At 35.7% G+C, this 22,030-nt stretch overlaps 1 protein-coding gene across 2 annotated transcripts in view; it reads right to left on the bottom strand.

The window, feature by feature from the left end:
• Window positions 1-1,648: 1,648 nt before the first annotated feature.
• The window catches only part of SPATA7 (spermatogenesis associated 7), a 36,215-nt gene continuing 15,833 nt past the window's right edge, over window positions 1,649-22,030 (bottom strand). For both annotated transcript variants that reach the window (XM_082617193.1, XM_082617194.1), the window contains 8 exons: window positions 20,469-20,602; window positions 12,189-12,664; window positions 10,999-11,065; window positions 9,212-9,327; window positions 7,625-7,678; window positions 6,195-6,272; window positions 2,524-2,581; window positions 1,649-2,263 (listed from right to left, as the gene is read on the bottom strand). In XM_082617193.1, coding sequence (XP_082473319.1) covers window positions 1,697-2,263; window positions 2,524-2,581; window positions 6,195-6,272; window positions 7,625-7,678; window positions 9,212-9,327; window positions 10,999-11,065; window positions 12,189-12,664; window positions 20,469-20,602 — 1,550 coding nt within the window. In that variant the 3' untranslated portion in view covers window positions 1,649-1,696. The remainder of the gene's footprint in view (window positions 2,264-2,523; window positions 2,582-6,194; window positions 6,273-7,624; window positions 7,679-9,211; window positions 9,328-10,998; window positions 11,066-12,188; window positions 12,665-20,468; window positions 20,603-22,030) is intronic.

Below are 22,030 nucleotides of genomic sequence, written 5' to 3'. Positions count from 1 at the left end.
AGCAAGCAGAGGGGTGAAGTATGACTGATGGGGAGACCCAGGCTGGCAGCCAAGAATAGTGCTGGGATATTTTAGCCTGTGAAAGAGGACTGCAAGGTGGGAAAAGGAGGGGTTGTTTAGGGGGTAAGGTAAAAGTTCCAGAGGTGAGAGCAGAGGGTAGGTGGAGCTGAGGAAGGACTGCAGCAGCACGACTTGGGGCACAAGATATTGGGGAAGAACTGGCTTGGGCACCCAGCCCCACGATGTTATATTAGCTTCGGCTGTTCACAGAACAGAGCATCATGATTTTCAGTGTTTGAGAGAAAATCGATGGAAAAAGTTGGCAGTACTTGACATGTACTTGCATATTATATTTTGCAGGTAGTCCCTGAGCCTGGATCCTGAACACAGCTTCCCACACATGAGACGAACCTGTCACCCATCTACTACCAGAAATCAGCTCTAAATCTCCAGTGGTAGGCACCACCTTCTGGGAAACACTTGTGTGGGCAAAGCATGATAAAAGCCTGAGGAACGCGATACTTGGAGGAAATTGCCAAGTTTCTAGAAGAACACTTGGGTTATCATCATTATTCTTTTCATCTTTTTACCCTCCATGGTGCCTAGGCATGAAACTTCGTATGTAACAGGCACTCAAATATTTAGTTACAATATTGTGAGTGGTTGAAAAGACATAAGTAAAGATAAGTCTTCTGAGGCACACTGGAATAGTAAGGATCCCATGCATGAACTACAAGGGCAAGGGGAGGGTATCAGACTAGGTCTGCTAGAATGTTTTCCCTCACAAGAAGGGATGATTTTTCAGATAGCTGATAGGCCATCCTAGCTCACTGATAACTAGAAAGGCCTTGACACTTTAGATAATGCAGGAGAGTGAGAAGAAAGAGAATTACAGATACTGTAGACAAGGCTTAATGTTTCAAGAGCCACTCCAGATCACAGGCCCTTTCCCACTGCCTACAAGATCACTTATGTCTGAGCAAAATATGTTCCCCTATAAAGGAACTTTAGAAATTGTGGCCAACAGATCCTAAGGAGACCCCAGTGATTCTCACTTTCTGGCATTCACACTCTTGTATCCTACCTCTTATGTGTGGGTAGGACCTGTGATTTGCTTTTAACCAAAAGAATATGGCAAAGGTGACAGAAGTCATTCCTGTGATCATGTATGATTATGTTTTATGAGACTCCATCTTGCTAGCAGAGTCTCTTTCTCCTGTTAGCCTTAGAGAAGCAAGCAGCCAGGCTCTGAGCTGTCTATGGAGAGGGCCAAGTAACAGGGAATGGCAGGCAGCCTCTGGTTGCTGAGTGGCCAATGGCTGTAGCCGGCAAGAATCTAAAGCCCTCAAACCTAAAGTTACAAGGAAAGAAATTATGCCAACAACCTGAAAAGAGTTTGGAAGCAGAATCTACCCCCAGTCCATCCTCCAGATGACACCACAGCCCAAGCCAACACCTGGATTATAGTTTTGTGAGACCAAGGGCACAGGACCCATCTACGCTGTGCTCAGACTATTGATCCACAGAAACTGTGGGATAAATAATACATGTGTGCTGTTTCAAGCTGCTAAATTTACAGTAATTTATTATACAACATAGAAAACAAACACATCTTAAAAAGTAAAAAAAAAGTGAAAGGAATATTGAGTTATTGGCCATTTGGGATATTTATTAATGAAGATCAAGCATCCAAAGATCAGTCCTCAATGCTCATTTCCATGATTTTAAGAGTTGGTCCTTCCATGTCCTGATTACCATCTTTGACACTGCATAACTGAACAGATGGGGAGAGTGCTGTGCTAAAACAACACAATTCATTTGAAGTCTCAACTTTTTCGTTGTCACTGTCTCCGTCAATGACGTTCAAAGAAGTTTCTTGGTCTAGTAAACCGTCTGACATACTTACATTTTTTTCATCCCAAAATGAAGTTCCAAGATTCGTTTCATCATTTACCTGTGGAATTATAACCCCTTCTGAAGACTTTGATTTATAGACAGGTAGGAAAATTTCATTTGGTGAAGAGACTATCTTGTTCTCATCCTTTGGAACAGAAAATAACATAGGCAAAGCTTTTTGGTATTCTTGACGTTCCTGTTGAACGGCTAAATCTTGTTCATTTTTATATTCATTTTGTTCTGAATTCTCAGCCTTTTCAAAATCAAGTAAATGCAACACACCAACATCATCTAGCATTACTGAGTTTTCCTTGGACATGCAGCCTAAGTCCACCTTTAGGATATGTAGCAGGTGGCGCATTTTTTCCTGGAATTAAAAAAAAAACAAGAATAATAATATCAATTAAGCTAGTCAAATTGAATGACTTTTGTCTGCAGTGCTGCTAACCTCAGCAGGATTCATACTTCTTCTTCCACATTCTGCCCACACCCCTCACCCCCAGAGAACACAAAAAAGCACAAGGGAAAAGAAGTGCTTGCTTTTAATGCATTGTTTGAGAGTATGGTAAAACTTTTAAATTCTTTCTATATTAGAAATTTTCTAATGAAGTTCTAAAGACAACAAACCTCCTCCAAATGATGTTTATTTTCCTTTATATGTCTCTCAAACAGTCGTTCTAGAAACCTACAAATGATAAATAAAAATGTTAATGTATCAAAATCAGAAAATCAACTAAATATAAAATAGCCATACAATAAATAAACTACTAAAGGTTGGAAAATATGCTTTAGATTACCCTTTTTCTTTCCAAAGATAAACACTAATCCTTCCCTGTTCTGTCAAGTTCTCCAATTTGGAAGCTAGTATGGCTTCCACTATGTTTTAGTTATGTAACAGATGCCAATGTTTCTTCTAAAAAGACTGCATGCTACTTACATTTCTGTTAATAAAATATCTTCAGTGAGGTTCCCCCCACACACACACTAAAAGCTCTTTATCTTTTTTCTCTCACACACATACACAAACATCAAAAGCCTTCCCCCCTCTTTCTCTTTCACATATACAACCCCCCAAAAGCAAACCCCTAAAGAAAATTCTTTACAAAGAATTTTGTAAAGAGTTACCTTACAATGTTTCCAAATTGTACTTGAAAAAAATTCCACTCATAGTAAATTCACATAAAAACCTAAAGTTATCACTTATTAAGCACCACTAAGTGTTAGACATTTGTGCTGGACACATAATAATCATTATACCTCTAATCATGACCAATACTGGGAGACAAAGGTATTATAAAACCCATTTTAAAAGATGAGAAAACAACATCTCTAAGATGATGGTTTCCTCTCCCCTAAGGTCACAAGCAATTAAGAGAATTAAACCCAGATATGTCTGGCTCCAGACACATTCTTTCAACTACACCATGCTTGTCTAGCTATCACAGGAGTATATCAACCGGTTTCATTTTACCATTTGTTACTCTCAGTGAAGTTATGAGCCAATCTTAGATTTAGTTTTTCTGAATTATTTGAAATGTTTAAAAAGTCCAAGAAATCTGTGTTCTGTATTTTACAACTATCATTAATGTTTGGACCATTCACTTCTGGGCACTGTTCTATGCATATATATTTCTTTACCAAAATTGGGATTAAACAATACATACTGTTTTGATACCTATATTGTTTTTTCTAATCAACTATATATTTTGAACATCTTTATGCATCAATAAATTCACTTCTACAACATCATTTAAAATCTCTGAACAGAACTTACTATTATATTCTACAATTTATTCAGCTGAACCTTTACTATTCAACATGTAGGCTGATTCCATTTTTTGGTGCTACTATAAAAATTGCCATAATAAACAGCCTTATAATCTAAAAGAAAAATGTGAATTTTTTAAGCATAAATACACATTTTTCATGCCAACCATTTTTGTTTTTGTTTTGGCTTCTAACCTTTGCTTTATTGTTTTTATTTACAGTTGGTATCAATGTTTTTGCTGTGGTAGTGGTAAAAAGAACACATAAAATCTACCATCTTAACCAATTTTTTTTTTTTTTTTTTTTTGCAGTACCCGGGCCTCCCACCGTTGTGGCCTCTCCCGTTGGGGAGCACAGGCTCCAGACGCGCAGGCTCAGCGGCCACAGCTCATGGGCCCAGCTGCTCCGCGGCATGTGGGATCTTCCCGGACCGGGGCACGAACCCGTGTCCCCTGCATCGGCAGGCAGACTCTCAACCACTGCGCCACCAGGGAAGCCCCATCTTAACCAATTTTAAATCTACAGTTCAGTGGCATTACATATATTCACACTGTTGTGAAACCGATCAATAGAACTTTTTCATCCCGCAAATCTACAACTCTACACCCATTATGCAAACATTCCTTTTTAACATAAAGAGGTAAATAGAATTATTGTAAACAAATTCAGGTCCTTTTTGGTGTAGCTTTTTATACTAATAATGAAAATGTTCGCTTTAAGAAACTTCATATAGAAATAGAAATAACTCATTAAAAATGTCTGCACTTCACATATTATTATGACAGGGAAAGCATGTAGCATATACATGATGGGGTCCTATGATACATATCATAAAGTTTTATCTAAATGAATTTCAGCTAAATAAATGTATAAGCTGGCTCAGGACCACACAGTTTCCTTAAGATATACAATACTAATTTGGTTTTGCAAACTTCCCCTTTCACTCACAGTGTGCAAATGTAGCCTTTAATTTGTCCTCACATTACTAGTAACAGTTGTAACAAAAAAAAGCTTGCTTTTGATTCTCATGACAGTTTCAAATAGTAAAAAGAGATGATGGATCTTTGCAAAGAAACAGCAAAATTTAGTTTACTAGTCTATTATAAACTAAGGGATATAATAGTATTTTTTTGGCTTTTTTGTAGACTGTATGGGATTTTTACATGGGTGATAATGTCATCTGTGAATAAAGACAGTTTTATGGTTTTCTTTAAAATATGGATACCAGGGGCTTCCCTGATGGCACAGTGGTTAAGAATCCTCCTGCCAATGCAGGAGACACAGGTTTGAGCCCTGGTCTGGGAAGATCCTACATGCTGCGGAGCAACTAAGCCCATGCGCCACAACTACTGAGCCTGTGCTCTAGAGCCTGTGAGCCACAACTACTGAGCCTGCAAACCACAACTACTGAGCCCGCGTGCCACAACTACTGAAGACCGTATGCCTAGAGCCCGTGCTCTGCAACAAGAGAAGCCACCGCTTGCTGCAACTAAAGAAAGCCCGCATGCAGCAATGAAGACCCAACGCAGCCAAAAATAAAAATAAATAAATTATAAAAAAAAAAAAAAAAAAGAATCTGCTTGCCAATGCAGGGGACATGGGTTCAAGCCCTGGTCTGGGAGGATCCCACATGCCGTGGAGCAACTAAGCCTGTGCGCCACAACTACTGAGCCTGCGCTCTAGAGCCCGTGAGCCACAACTACTGACTCCGCATGCCGCAACTATTGAAGCCCGCACACCTAAAGTCAGTGCTCCGCAACAAGAGAAGCCATGACAATGAGAAGCCTGTGCACTGAAATGAAGAGTAGCCCCCGCTCGCCGCAACTAGAGAAAGCCCACGCGCAGCAATGAAGACCCAGTGCAGCCAAAAATAAATAAATTTATAAAACAAAATATGGACACCATTTCTTTTTCTTTGTGATAAATCTTTTGAAATTGAGGTATAATGCCATACATTATATTAAGGCGTACAACATAATGATTTGATATTTGTATATATTGTGAAATAATCACCACAATAAATCTAGTTAACATCTGTTAACATATGTAGTTACAGAAAATTTTTTTCTTGTAATGAGAACTTTTAAGATCTATTCTGGTAACTTTCAAATATACAATATGATATTATTAACTACAGTCATCATGCTGTACATTATATCCCCATGACTTATTTATTTTATAAATGGAAGTTTGTACCTTTGGACTCCCTTCGACCATTTTACCCCTCCTGCCCCACCTCTGGCAATTTGTTCTCTGTATTTAAGAGATATAACAGTATTTAATGAATAAACTCTCTATTCGTTTCTCTAACTCCCCAAACTGTGAACTTGCCTTAGAATATGAATTAAACATCCTTTATAATTTACTATCAATTATAAGAACAATTACATCAATTATAAGAACATGATCCCCTAAGAAAGCAATATAATTTTCATTTCCTAATATGTGGAAATAACTTTAAAAAATTAACACCAAATGAACAGTATTTAATATATCATTCAACCACCATAATACAATTTAAAAAATCCAACCTGTTTGAAAATAAGCCAAGTTTCAAAATTTCATCTGTTACATCTTCAATGAAACTCAGATACAACAGTTCTTCTTTACTGTGAAGGCAAAGTGATATACAGCATAAAAAATCACTGCTTACTTACTCTGAAAATGATAGGAAACATGAGTACCTAATTAGAAATATCTGTACTATTACAAATGTACTTCCATCTCACATTATTACGAGGAATATTATAAAACAAACGTTACATCTACCTTCTCAAATTATGCAAGGATTTTTATTGATATTAAAGATGAGACAATATTCCCTAACAGAGTAAAATTTCATAGATGTCTGAAACATTCATCAGGAAGTAAAAAATAAGCAAGGATTAAACAAAACAGAACAGAAAGCAACCAGGGGCAGCGCCAAGAGGGCAACTAGGTGTGACCCACTGGGGGCCCGTGTTCTTGACAAGCATTTGACATTTCCTCTGGCTCCTGACCAGGTCCAGCAGCAGAGGTGTGAGTCCCTCTGCATGGCAGAAGGGAAGGAAGAAAGTCATCCAGAGAAACAGGAACTTCAATGATGAAATCCTCTCCTGCTCCTAGGAGAGCATATTGTTTTAAGGTTGAGAAATTTACTGAGCAGAAAAAATTATTTTTTTTCTCAAAAGGTCTGGAGATGAGGAAAAATATTCTAAAAGAAAAATCTGTGTATATAAATACAGTGATAATTTTTAATTACTTGGACACATTTCTCTGTTATATTATCTTCTAACTATATTTTACAAGTTATTACAAGAAAATTAGGGTACTATTATAAGTTTGATTTTAATTAGCTAAAAATCAGTGATGATAGAAAATGTAAATAGCAAGTAACTACTCAATTACTGAAAAAGTAAATACAAGGGAAAGAGTTAATTAGCAAATCAAATAGAAGATTAAAATACTGCATAAAAATTACGCTTTCAAACCAATTCACAGGCAGCAAGTTTGAGAATAAATGAAAGTCTGTAAAAGTAGATTGTTTTCCCTGAAAAAATTCAGCTTAACTAACACAACATTCAAACCCAGAAGTGGGTTTTTTATCTGCAAAAAACTGGTGAAGTTAGAAACCTCCAAGAATGGTATCCTAAGCTACCAAGACTACATTTCTCTAAAACTCATCTTTATTATTCTTTATTATTTTTATTTATAAAAATAAAAATTATGGGTACTAATTATAAAAAAATAGCAAGTATTATTAACTTAGGGACAAATTTCTACTGGACATAAAGATGAAGTGATTAATGATTATTTCAGAAAATTCTGGTCATTCTCTCAGATTTGGTGTGCATTATACGACTGAACCCCAAAGCTGGTTGTAAAGAAAGATTAGTGTTCAATCCTGACTAATTTAATAATAATTTGTGCGAGTCTTAATTCTTCATTTTCACTAAGCAAAATGAAGTCAAAAATATCTTACTCAGAACAGATTTTTCTCCTTGAAGGAGGCTGCAGGGAACACTGACATACTGCCCTGGAAAGAGAAAATTAGAGTATTTGAACAAAACAATGATTTGGCATACAGTAATATGTTAATCATATGTTTCAGAATTTTAAAGCACTTTTCACGTTCATTATCTAATCTAATCTTCAGAAAAACCCTGTCAGGTATATTGGGTAGGTGTTATTTTTTCCACTTACTAAACAATTCACCAAGGGGCAGAAAGGCTAAGTAACTTACCAAGGTCATGTGTTAGTAAGTAGCAAAGATAGATTTTTAAACTAGTCTTGTAATTACAAATTCATGATCCTTTTAAAAATTGTACTATGAAACTTACCTTGTATAAACTATTAGTTTGACTAAGATTAAAACATAAATGATGTTGGAAACATATTTGGAAACCTATCTCCCTATAGAAAAAAATTTTAAGCTGTTAACTATGATAAATTTTGTCATTATTCAGTTATGTCATCATTAGTTAATTCCAAGCTTCCTATTCAGGTATATTCAATTATAATATTTTACTTTACTTCTTTTAGATAGAAGCTACTAGGAAAGATAACTATCCCTTTCTTTAGGTTATTCTTTATATTCACTGCAGACTGGCTCAACTGGCTCAAGAGAGTATCTTAAGTTTTGAGTACTAAAGCATCATGAATTTCCAGACAGAGAAGTTAGCAATGACCCCCCTTGCCACTCCCTCCGCCCACAAAGCCTTTCCAGGTGAGATCTCTCTAAGGAAAGGCCTGAGGGAAGACCTGGGCCCTGAAGGACTGCGTGTGCTTGCTTCCAGTCTGCTACAGGATGTCTCATTCTTGCTCTTTAGTCTTTTTTTCCTTCCACCTCCTTCATCTCATATCCAAACTCTGACACTGGAAATGCATTTGACAGCTGAAGCTATCAAAGGCATTTTTGAGGTTCTGTACTACCTGCTAACCTATCATTTTTATTTAGGCGCAGTGTTCCGTAATTCCAAAACATGAGGGGTCGTTTTAAAAAACAGTGCCTCCTCTACAAAGCACGGATAAAGCACTAGCACATGAGGACTATTCAAAACCACAAAGGCTGAATCCTCAAATGGGAGGGTTCTTCAGTACTATCTGTGCCATGTAAACTGGTTAGCATCACTGCTGTAGGATCTGTCCTGGGGAAAATCCTTTCTCATATGAAGAGGGATAGTAAATAATACAAGCCTGTGTCCCTTTTCCCTTTATTAATGAATTCGCAAAATGAATTCATTTACACTTTTAGTGACTACCTACCTTCATAATACTTCCTTAGTAAAACTAACAGGGCCACTGAATTGTGTAATACCAAAACAGATGGGAGAGCATTCAGTTAAAACAGTACTCATGTTTCCAAGTCTGAAGTATCCGTCCCCCGCCACTGCCCCACTACAGCACGCGGCACGTGGGATCTTAGTTCCCCTGACCAGGGTCAAACCTTCGCCCCCTAGAGTGGAAGCAGGGAGTCTTAACCACTGGACCGCCAGGGAAGTCCCCTCATGTTGCAAAGTCTGTACATCTGTTACACAGGAAAGCAGTTAGATATAAACAGGTGAAATACCTTGATGAGGAACACTGAAGAGCACTGTCTTTAACCTCATCCTGTGGTAATTCATGCCCTTGTAAAGGTAAAGGGGTTATTTTTCCTTTGGTACCATATGACATACAGCTAGATGCCTGGGGATGCAATGAGAAGAATAAATCTTTATTTTGCTTCAAAAATACATTATGAAAGCAGAACTAAAGCAGAACAGTAAATTTCCAAAAAAGTTGATGAAAGAGCATAGAGGTACCCAGTAGATAAAAGTGACTGATATATTAGGACAAAGGATGTTTCAGAATTCACTTTTCATACAATCAAGACCTTTTTCTTAAATTTATTTCAAGGTAAAACAATTTCTTATATTTTAATGATAAATATTTTAAATGACATTAAAGAATACCACAAATAAACATATAAAGAGAATCCAAGCAAATAAGTAAACTTGAGAGAAAATAGCCTATTATTCAGAAACTCAAATAGTCCATCTGTTTCAAATGCCAACCTATCAAATATGTATTGTAGAAGCAGTGGTAGCTCCGGCAGTATGAACAACAATATAAAGAAAAAAACAAACACAATGGCAGCCTACTTTTACAGAACGCTTACGAGGGGCCAGATACTGTGTCAAGCATTTACTTGCATTATCAGAGTTAACCTTTAGAATGCTAATTTATGTGTAATGCTTTACAGTTTTAAAAGTGCTGTTAGGATGGTCTATCTACTGTAGCTAATACTCTTACTAGCTTCCTCAAGTAGATTATGGAGTAAGGGGACATGCCGTTTTCTTACAGGGTTATTAGATAAACATTTGGAGCACTATGTCATAAAAATGGACTTCTGCTTTAGTTTATTTAGTTATCTATGGAGCTAAAAACCCTCTTCCTAAATCTCAAGCTAGTCATAGCCATCATTCACTGAGCCCGGGTCAGACTAGGTAGTTTACCTACAACATTTAATCCTTCTAATGATCCTGCACATTAAGTACAGTTTTTCTAGAGGTGGAAACTCAGCTCTCAGAGGAACTGATTTGTCCTTGGGCCTTAAATGGCAGAACCCTATGTCAAACAGCTATCAATGGCTGGGATGGAAAACTACGATCCTCTACCCATTTTCGGAAGGGAAGAGGGAAGCTGAGTATGCTTATATTATCCCTGAATCTGCTTGACATTTTAATAAACAAACCTTTTCCCCAAACAATAAATTTAAATTAGTGTATGATTAATACCCCTAAAATAAAAACAATCAGTTTATATCTCAAAGTCAGACTTAAAGCTATAATATTTTAAAATAAATGATTGCTAAACATTCAAAATACAAACACTAAAAAAGATCTTTACAGTCTAGAAAAAAGTAAAAGCAAGCACAGGAGAATGATATCCATCTGTTTTTATAAAATGTAGAATTTCCAGTAATATAATCAGTGGCAATTCTTCAAAAAAAAAATACAGGCATAGAAACTAAAATAACTTCTGCACAACTTTTCTGGTTCCTTTAGTGATCCAAGTCTGCAACTTTGAAAAGAACATATAAGGTATTTTACTCATCCACCCGTCTGTCCAGCCAGCCAACCAACCACCTAGAAAAGATGCCAACAAAAAATGACTTCCTGGATTGGGCAGGATCCACCTGGCCACTCACAGAGAGCTATAACCATCTGTAAACAAGCAACACTTCTGTATACTGGTTGTGTCACATGCAAGAAGTGTCACCAAGAGATTATTCTTCACAGTCCAAATAGCTACACATGTTCTGTTAAAGCAGCTATAATTCTAATGTGGGACACAAAGAAATCTCATTTTTATTACCTGCTTTATGTTCATTTCTGAATCTGTGAAGTTCTTAATCTCAACTGTCTCAAAATCAGATTGAAAGCTGTAATATTTTAAAAGAAATTATTGTTAAATCTTCAAAATATAAACACTGTGATAATAAGCTTTACTGGCTAGAAAAATATAAACTTCAAACATGAGAGATAAAATGCATCTATTCTTGTAGAATGTGTACTTTCTAATTATATAATCGGGAAATAGATATGGTTTGGATTACATATGCCTCTTTTTCCTTTTTTTGAATAGCAGCTAGATTTCAGTTGGACAGAATGGGACTAGGGAAATGGAAACCATTATTTTCAAAAGCTGTCAAAAATATAATCAGAAAAGTATTCGTTGTATTTGCTTCCCTCATTTCTTCTTCACTTAAAAATTCTATTAGATTTAATTCCTTAATTCTTTAAATGTATACAGACTGATCTTACTATACCTCTTATCTTTACCCAGAGAAGAGAATACTAGTCATAAATTGTTTTTTACTTTTAAAAATAATTAAAACCTAGCACCAGATAAGTACTCATTTATATAACACTAGGAAAAACAATCACAAATCCGCTAACACTCAATACTTTACAAACTTTGTTTCTTTCTTCAATCATCTGGCAACCTTTAATGAATATTCATTATGGGCCAGGCACTACTGTATATGAAAATATTATTGAGGCAAATTATACTTAATTTCCAGAAATTATCCCAATTGTCTACATTATACCTGAGGAGTTGTTGCTGAGTATCTGCAGGGAGGGAAGCATAGGGCTAGTTAGACAAACAGTTGCTTTTTCTCCCCCAATATAGCCCATTGTTTTGCCATTTCTAACATAAATCAATAAACATATTTACACAAATGCTGTCTGATGACATATTTTACGGATTCTCTGAAAGTATATTTAAAAACATACAAAAGTTCTAGTCCCATGTTTGAAACAATAAATTAAAATACATAACATTCATGTTTATAAGGAGCTTAATAGCTATTTATTTTTTCAACAATTACTCTGATAGTTCTAGTGATTCATGCAGAAGGAAAAGTCACATTAATCTCATTCTAATCAAAAGGGCACTACCAGACCTTAAGTGTGGCACATAAGGTACATGATATAAAGTAAGGAATATTATTTAATTTCTACCACATCTTGACGGATCTACTATTGGCTGTTGTGCCATACCTGCTTAATTCAGTCTGTGTTTCAGCTTCTATCTGCTGATCTGTAAAATCCTTTTTTCTTTTGGCAGGTGTATAATATCGATACTGTGACAGGAAAGATTTTGCTTCTGTTTTTAAAGTGCGTGGGGTGAATGGCAAATGTCTGTTAGAAAAGAGTTCAGAATGTTTATCCAAAAGGTCCCCACTGGGTGCTTTTGAAAAAACTAACTGAAACCGTTGGGAATTTAGGGATGTGCCCCGGGGCCTTCTGCCGTAGGAGGTTCCAGAGGATGACTTCCTGGGCCCAGAGGCAGCATAATCCGTGCTGGACAGGAAGGAACTGGAGTTCTTCTCAGTACCATTTGTGAGGACTTTATCGGATTTAGGTGGATTTAAGTGTAGTCGCTCTGAAGAAGTTACTGGTGACCTTTTAAAGGATGGAAATCCATTCACTTCTTCGATTAACATAGCATCTTCATCTTGTCGTTCTCCTGGAGGCTAAGAACATTTGGTTTAACAGTGATCAGTTACATTTACAAATTCAGATAATTGGGGATCTCCAGATTACACATTAAAAAATGTAGAGCCTCAGGGCTCTACAAATATAATGTTTATGTTCCTGAAAATTTGTATGTGAAGTTATATTCAAGTTTTTGAATTATTAATATATAAAAATATAATTCTAATATAAGCAATAGCAATCATTTTTCTTTCTGAAACTAAAAAAATGATTAATAACATATAACCATATTTGTGGTCTTGAACCTGTGTACTGAGGTAGATGTCAGTTTTATTTGAGTTTCCAAACCAATCGTGAGTACTAATCCCCTTCTCGACCACTGCTGGTGGCAGCATCCACCCATTCCTGCCCTGTCATGACCACCTTCAGTGCCAGCAGTTCCTCTGTGACTTAAAGCCTTTGAAGGAATGAAAAGGAACTTCTCTTCACAATGTATAGATGTATGGAGCCCTGATTTAAGTAACTGATATTTTAAACATAATTAAGAAAGATTTATGCCATAGGGAAGTTCATATATGTTTCTTTCTCAACTTCTCATGAGTGGGGAAAGCTTTGAAAGGAAGGCATTTTGGCCTGCTCTATTGCTTTTTGGTTTAACCATTAAAAAAATGTTTTTTTAATTGAAGTATAGTTCATTTACAATGTTGTGTTAATTTCTGTTGTACAGCAAAGTGACTCAGTTATACACATATATACATTCTTTTTCATTATGGTTTATCCCAGGATATTGAATATAGTTCCCTGTGCTATACAGTAGGACCTTTTTGTTTATCCATTCTATATGTAATAGTTTGCACCTACTAACCCCAAACTCCCAATTCATCCCTCCCCCACCCACCCTCCCCCTTGGCAACCACAAGTCTGTTCTCTATGTCTGTGAGTCTGTTTCTGTTTCATAGATAGGTTCGTTTGTGCCATATTTTAGATTCCACATATAAGTGATATCATATGGTATTTGCCTTTCTCTTTCTGACTTAACTTCACTTAGTATGATAATCTCTTGTTGCATCCCTGTTGCTGCAAATGGCTTTATTTCATTCTTTTTTATGGCTGAGTGGTATTCCATTGTATATATGTTTGGTTTAACTTTGGAAGAACTATTTCTACAGGGTATTCGTAAGGTTTAAGTTTTTTACACCACCAGGAATCTTAAGCTGATTTTAACTCCTTTCATGGTAATGAACAAGTCAGCTAACTTACATATTGATGTACCTCAGCAAGGAAATTGCAGATAACTAGGTATTGTGACTACAGCCTAAAATAGGTCAAGTCACCTATTTCCTTTCCAAGTGCTTTCCAACTTTATCCCAAATATAAGGCAGAATTACTCAAAGCAACTAAGTATTTTGGCATTAAACTGTGAGTCACTAGGGTAGTGTTTAGTTAACGATTTTAACATGTTAGTTGTAAAAAGTGTTCCCAAACTAGGTTCACACTGCAGCTTATGTACCAGGGGAATCTGGCTCCCCAGAAAGCAATTTCTAAGTATGATCTGAAAAATCTTTTAGGGCTATTAAATAATAATCACAGGAATTATTTACACTTGGGGAACAGAACAAATTGGGATCATAGCAGGCAGAAATGCATAAGGCATTAGATTACCTGTGAGAAAATTCTTACCGGTAATGGTTATTTAATAAACAAAATGAAATACTAAAGAAAGTCTTTAAAGGCAGGAATATACTCTCATCTGTCTGAAATGGGCTGGGAAAATTGCTCTTGAATCAACTGAAGGCATGAAACTTTTCTGTATCTTTGTATCTTATAATTCCTACCCTGTATCCTACTTCTTCTTTCCTTGGAAACCAGTAGAACACAGTGCAAAACCAACTGTACCTATCTGCTTTTTTGAGATTATGTAATTTTTAACTATGAATATCAGAAAGCTTGGATATGCTTTTCACAGAAAATGTGTAACACACTGGTAAATTCACCAAAATTAAAATAGCAGATCACTGTAAAGTTCTAAAATCAGAAAAGTGTTATCAATTATTGTCAATGGAACAAAAATTCTGGTGGTAATCTGACCACTTTCACTTTCAGTTTAATGCAATTTGTTGTAAACTGTTTCTGTGATTTAAGAGTTTATGTAGGGCTTCCCAGGTGGCACAGTGGTTGAGAGTCCGCCTGCCGATGCAGGGGACACGGGTTCGTGCCCCGGTCCGGGAAGATCCCACATGCCGCGGAGCGGCTGGGCCCGTGAGCCATGGCCACTGAGCCTGCGCGTCCGGAGCCTGTGCTCCGCAACGGGAGAGGCCACAACAGTGAGAAGCCCGTGTAACGCAAAAAAAAAAAAAAAAAAAAAGAGTTTATGTAAAGTGATAATCATTGACAGTTTACACATACATGTTTTTATGTCAAGAATACCTATCCAATTTTACAATCACAGAACAACTGAGTATTAAATCAATCTTTTTCAGGGGTAATGTCAGAAGAAATGGTATACAAAGATTTTCCAATTGTCAGGTTTTAAAACAGTTGAGGAATCAATTCAAGTGCAGAACAGGATGGATACAATTTATTTTGAAATTTGATTAACACTTATTTTGCAAAAAGCTTCAAATTGTATTTTACAAAAGAAACTGACAGCTTCTGATTTTCATTGTTTTATAGTGCTTTTAAAATAGATCTATTTAAGAACATGAATCACATTCATATATTCAATTAATCTTAATATCACATGGTATGTGCTGCACCAGTGATGTGAGTGGTGAATAACTGTGTGTGGGGTACAAGGTGCAGACTTAAAAGTGTCTGAGGTGATAGCATGTAAGTCAAAATGTAAGAGGAAATAAGTAGCCCATATTACAGTCTGGGCAATTAAAGAAAAAGTTTTTTATTACATGATCTCATGTATATAAACAGCTAATATGTCCAGAGGCCAAAGTTACCACTTTCTTTTGAATTGTAGCAAACTTTTCAGTAAATGCAGATTATAACTACAGGTATCTGTTAACCATAAACCCACCCAATTATCAAAATATTATGCCCCAAATAATAATTTTAATTTGAATGTATCTAAATATTCATCATCAAGTATTATAAAAAATGTAAGCAAATTGCAAATTACTATTAAGTCTAAATGGAGTAAAAAATATACTTATATAAAAGCATAAATGAACTATATTTTTAGAAGCAAAAAGTTACAGGGTTACAGTGACTTAGGGAAAAATGAATGGAAAACATCGTCCATTTACAGACTTAATTATATATTTTATTTTCAACAAATTCCATCCTTACCTCAAAATATAATTATTAATTTATATTCAAAATGCTAGATAATAGAAACATATTTTTTAAAATATGTTTAAAAAGTACCATCACTAAAAATGAAAATACATACATGAGTGAAATATTGATGAACAGATTCCCAGATGGTACAGTGTATATTTATTCTAAAGGAAGCAGCTCTATTCCTAGTCCTTTTATCTATATAACAGCCTTGGGGACTCTTAAACATATTTACAGCTTTCCTGATGACTCCCAAATCTATTTTCAGCCCAGACCTCTCTCCTGACACAGATACTTATATCCAGCTCTCTACTGAATATATTAGACGTTCCAAAGGCATCTCAAATTAAGCAGGTCCGAACAAGTAAACTCAGGCAAGCCAGAAACCTGGAAACCTCCCAGTTGCCCAAGCCAGAAACCTGGAAACCTCTTTAATTCCCGCCTCTTGCTCTTCATATCATCTGATCAGTCACCAAGGCCTGGGGATTCTACTTTCTAAATGTCTCCTAAATATATATTCCTTGTGCTCCTTCTGCTGTCTTACAGATCATATCTTAATCATTTCTTCCCCATACTGCAACTGTCACACAATTAGTCTGTCCTTCCCTGCTGCCAGTGTAGTCTTTGTAAAGTGTCAATATGATGACATAACTTCCCAACTAAAAACTGGTCTATGGCTCTGCCACACTTCTCAGAGAAAAAGGACCCAGGTTCACTCTTAATTCACAAATGCCCTTAGTCTTTACACCTGCCTACTGATATGTCACATCTTCATGTACAATGGAAAGAGCTGGAGTCAAAAATGAAACGGCTTTTACCAACAGGCAATAGTTTTTCCATATCACAGTTGCTAGGGGACAGAAAACAAAGCTCAGGGCCTAATCTAGACAGTCTAGGAGAGCATGCTCATGAATCTGGGATCCTCTCAATGGCTACCCTCCAATTAGATGACTTACAAAGAAACTTGCCCATCTTGAACACTGGCACTGAGAGAACAGTGGCCTTTGAGAATGCGAAATCATATGCTGCTTCCACACAAGCTTGCAGCCTAAATTTGCATTACCCAGATGGTCCACAAAAACCTTAAGCCAAGACAAGTGACTCAAGTTTTTTCCAACACATAAATTGTAGGGGGATAAAAAGGTGGGGGAAAGAGAAATTATAGATTAAAAGAAATGTATCAATTAGTTGAAATTATTTAGATTCCAATTCCAACAAACTTAAGAAAAAAAAAAGAGAGAGATAATGGAGAAATGTGAACAGTGGATATTTGATGATATTAAGGAATTATTAATTTTTAAGGCATAATAATGGTATGGTGGTCTTTTAGATATATACAGAAATATTTATAGATAAAATTATATATCTGGTATTTGCATCAAAATAATCTGGGATGGGGGTAGTGAGTGAGGATATACATGAAATAAGTCTGGCCCTGAATTGATCATCGTTGCACTTGGGGGACAAGAACATGTGGGTTCATTATACCACTCTATTTTTATAGATGCTAAAATTTTCAAAATTAAAAAGTTTAAAAAGAGACCATCACACACACAAAAAGACTTCCAGTTTCAGCTGACAGATGGAGAGCAATGGAAAGAGCATAGCTCTCACCATTATAATAAGAAAAAAAGCTGGACAAACTGCAAATTAATCATTTTTCTTGAACTATTGAGAAAACTAAGGTCACAACTAACCTAAAATCCACAGGTACCTGCAGGGAGAAACAGAACCTAAGCATTTGCTTATTTGGGACAGATGCTGCTGAATGACATATAAACTGGTAAGAAGATTATGCTAGAAGTTTTTAGCTAATTGCTAAGGACTGAGTGTGGACTAGTCTAAGAGTATGAAGCCTCTGAGACTTGGGGAGTTTGTACCCTCTTGCAGGCTTTTCCTCTAGGAAAGAGCTTTTCCACCAGTAGCTCTCAGGGAAGAGCAGGAAGAATCCTGAGAAAATATCCCCCTTCCCTTGTTTCTTTGGCATGGCTAGGGGAGGGGAACAGCACCCACTGCAGAAATTACTCCCGGACCTATTTTTCCTTTCTCTCAATCTACAGGGGGAAATTCCCTTCACTTTGCCACATAACAACTACAGAAGTGATATTCCATCACCTTTGCCATATCCCATGGGTTAGAAGCAAGTTACAGGTACTGCCTACATTCAAGACGAGGGGATTGTTTAAGGGTGGGGATCACTGTGGGGCTTAGAATCCTGCCTACTACTGTGGGTCAAGTAGAAAGTACACAAGAAGAAAGAAGAAATAAAAACATACTAAATGCTCCACTTTAAAAGGCAAAGATTATCAGAGTGAATAATCTGACCCACCTAAAACCTATCTAAAATATTAGGATTAAAAAATGGAAAAAGTGGGGGCTTCCCTGGTGGCGCAGTGGTTGAGAGTCCACCTGCCGATGCAGGGGACACGGGTTTGTGCCCCGGTCCGGAAAGATCCCACATGCCGTGGAGTGCCTAGGCCAGTGAGCCATGGCCGCTGAGCCTGCGCGTCCGGAGCCTGTGCTCCGCAACGGGAGAGGCCACAACAGTGAGAGGCCCGCGTACCACAAAAAAAAAAAAAAAAAAAAAAGGAAAAAGATATACCAAAGGAATACTAATGAAATGAAAGCTGGTTTAACTGTATCACTATCAGAAAACACTTTAATATAAAAAGCATCGAGGCAAAGAAGTTCAAACCACAGTGACAATAGGTTAGATTCACCAAGAAAATATATCATCTCTAAGTCTGTATGTATATAATAATATAGACTCAAAACATATAAAGCAAAAATTGCTAGTACTAATTCTTGGAGAAATAGCTAAATACATAATCATGTGAAAGATTTCTCTTAATAAAAGATAGACTAATTAGACAAAAAGATCAATAAGATTTGAACATCTAAAAGATATAAAACTTAATCTAATACATACACTATATATTAAATACTGCATACAGCTACAGAATATATGTTCTTTTCAAACACATATGACATAGTGCATTAAAAAAAATTGTCCAAACAAATAAAAGAAAAAAAAACTGTCCACCTACTGGGCCATAAAACAAGTCTCAACAAATTTCAAGAAATGGATATCATACAGATGTTCCCTGATCAAAATACAATTAGGCTAGAAATCTGTAACAAAGAGAAAACCAGGTAAAAAAAATAGAGATTAAGAAACACTTCTAAAAGACGCTTGAGTTAAAGAATAAATTATAATGGAAACTGTAAAATACTTTGAACTGAACCATAAAAAAATACCACGTATCAAAACTTGTGGAATGCAGCTAAAGCAGCACTTGAAGGAAAACATATAGCCTTAAAAATGCTCATACTATGAAAGAAGTGAGGCTGAAAATAAACTAAACAAAAGTAGAAGTACTGTAACATAAACTCAAAGAAAGCCAAAAGAGGAAAATAAAGCATGAACATTACCAACTAGAAAACAAAGTACAACAGAGAGGATAAATAGAGTAAAAGATGTGCCCTTAAAAAGATTATGAGAAATCTCTGTGAGAATAATAAAGAAAAGAAGAATGAAGGCACAAATAAACAACATTAGGATAAAAAGAGGAACTAATACATATTCAAGAGAGATTATGAAATGATTTAAGAGATATTATAAACAAGTTTATGCCAAGAATTTGAAAATTTAGATGAAATGGAAACTTTCTACATGTGTACAACTTATGAAAATAGTTCTATAATGATTTCAAAAATTGCAGTCAAAAATCTTCTCACAAATAAAACTCTAGGCCCAAAGAATTTTAATGCTGAGTTCCATCAAATTCAAGGAACAAATAATTCCAAACTTACATAAACTACTCTAGAGCATGGAAAAAGAGGAAATAGCACCCAGTTTATTTTATGAAGCTAGCAAAACCTGACACAGTAGAAAAAAGGGAAAATGACAGGTCAATATGAATAATAGACATAGATGCTAAAACCCTAAACAAAATATTAGCAACTGTATCTGGTAATCTATAAAAAAAGGAATTACATCATGACAAACCTGTGTTTATACTAGGGATGCAAAGTTGATTTAACATTAGAAACTCGATTATAATTCACTACATTTGAATAGATTAAAAACAAAAATTGTACCATCATTTCAAAAAATGCAGAAAAAGAATTTGATAAAATTAACACACATTCATGAGAAAGGAAAAAAAATCCTCTTAGCAAAAAAGGAATCAAAAAGAATTCCCTTAATCAGATGATAAAGGGTATCACAAAAAACCTAAAGCAGGGGTCAGCAAACTATAGCCTACAGGTCAAATCTGGCCCACCACTTTATTTGTTAATAAAGTTTTACTAGAACAAAGCTACGTCCATTCATTTACGTACCGTCTATGGCTGCTTTCCAATGGCACAATAGTTGTGACAGAGACACAATAGTTGTGGCCTGGAAAGCCTAAAATATTTACTATTTGGCTATTTACAGGAAAGTTTACCAATTCTGACCTATAGTAAACATTATCAAAAAGTCAGGCTGCACCACCAATGAAGTATCTTAGAAACATTTACTTTTAAAAGGTAAAAATACTATCTTACCTTTTGTAGAGTGTTAAGTAATGACTTGGAATTACTTTTAGAATTGGATCTCATTGCAGTTTTAGTTAATTTCAATTCCCCTTCACACCATGCTAATTCCTTTTTGAGTTTCTCTCTTCGTTGTTGGTCTGCATCTGAGGGGAAAAAAATCTTTTGAAATTCAGAATAAAATAGAAAAATTATTTTTTTGGTGTTAGACAACTAGTAAAGGGCACTTCTTTCTTGCTAAAAATGTTTATACTACTGATATGTAAATAAAAATCCATATACTTTTCTGTATAAAGATAACAAATATTTATAGAAACTTCAAATGGATTGTTTCTGCTAAAGAGCAGAAACAAGATATGACAAATTGATTAAGCCTAAGGGCTCAAGGGAGCAATTCCTAGCAGATACAGAGATATAAAGGTTAGAAATGCTTGACCGTGTTGTCTGTAACTGCAATCACCAAATGCAGAGTTAGAATTAATCCATATACTCCCCCGCAAATGAAATATTATTGTCAATACCATCACATGCTATAAAAATTTAAGCTTTATGAGTCAAAAAAAGACACTAAATTTTAAAACATTATTTTTAATTAGGATAACTGATTTCCATTTTTCTTAACTGCTAGTCATTTGAAAATACAAACGAAAAAGGGGGTTTCACATTTTAGTGTGCGTTAAGTCAGGTATTGAGTCATTATCAAAGACTGAAAATGGCAAAATGAAAGCTAGTCAAGTTTCAGAGTTCAAAAGAAGGCTAACCATAAGTAAACTGACTTGTATTTTCATGTAAAATTTAAAATTTAACATATACTTTTTAATTGGAATCTATATCAACTTAATGGACAAGATAATTTCAAGTTTCAAATCACCCTGATTTGGGGGAAAAAAAGGGGGCAAAAGGTTTGAAAAGACACTTACTAAAGATATACAAATGGCCAATAAGCATATGAAAAAATGCTTTACATCCTTAATCATGAGGAAAATGCAAATTAAAATCATAATGAGACACCACTTCACACCCACTAGAATGGCTATAATCAAAAAAGGAGTCAATAACATGTTAGCAAGGATATGGAGTAACTGAAATCCTAATTATGTTGGAGGCGAGAATATAAAATGGTATGGCCACTTTAGAAAACAGTTTGGCAGTTTCTTAAAAAGTTAAATATAATTTTACCATATGACCTAGCAATTCCATTCTCAGGTGTATACCCAAGAGAAATGAAAATTCATATTCACATGAAAGACTTGTACATGAATGTTCATAGTGCACTATTCATAATGGTCAAAAAACAGAAACAGTGCAAATGTCAGTCAATTGATAAAGAGACAAAATGTGGCATTATCCATACAACAGAATACTATTTAACAATTAAAAGGAACGAAGTACTGATTTAGGTTACCACATAGGTTAATCTCAAAAACATTATTCTAAGTAAAAGTCTAATGCAAAAAAACACATATATGACTCCATTTATATAAAATGTCCAGAAAAGGCAAATGTATAGAGAAAGAAAGCAGATCAGTGGCTTCCAAGGCTAGGAGTGGGATGAGGAAGCAGCTGCAAAGCTA

Source organism: Mesoplodon mirus, assembly GCF_964341445.2.
Source record: "Mesoplodon mirus genome assembly, chromosome: 4".
In the NCBI taxonomy this organism is placed as follows: Eukaryota; Metazoa; Chordata; class Mammalia; order Artiodactyla; family Ziphiidae; genus Mesoplodon; species Mesoplodon mirus.
The sequence above is the reverse complement of the archived record's forward strand: the minus strand, read 5'-3'. Positions and strand labels throughout refer to the sequence as shown.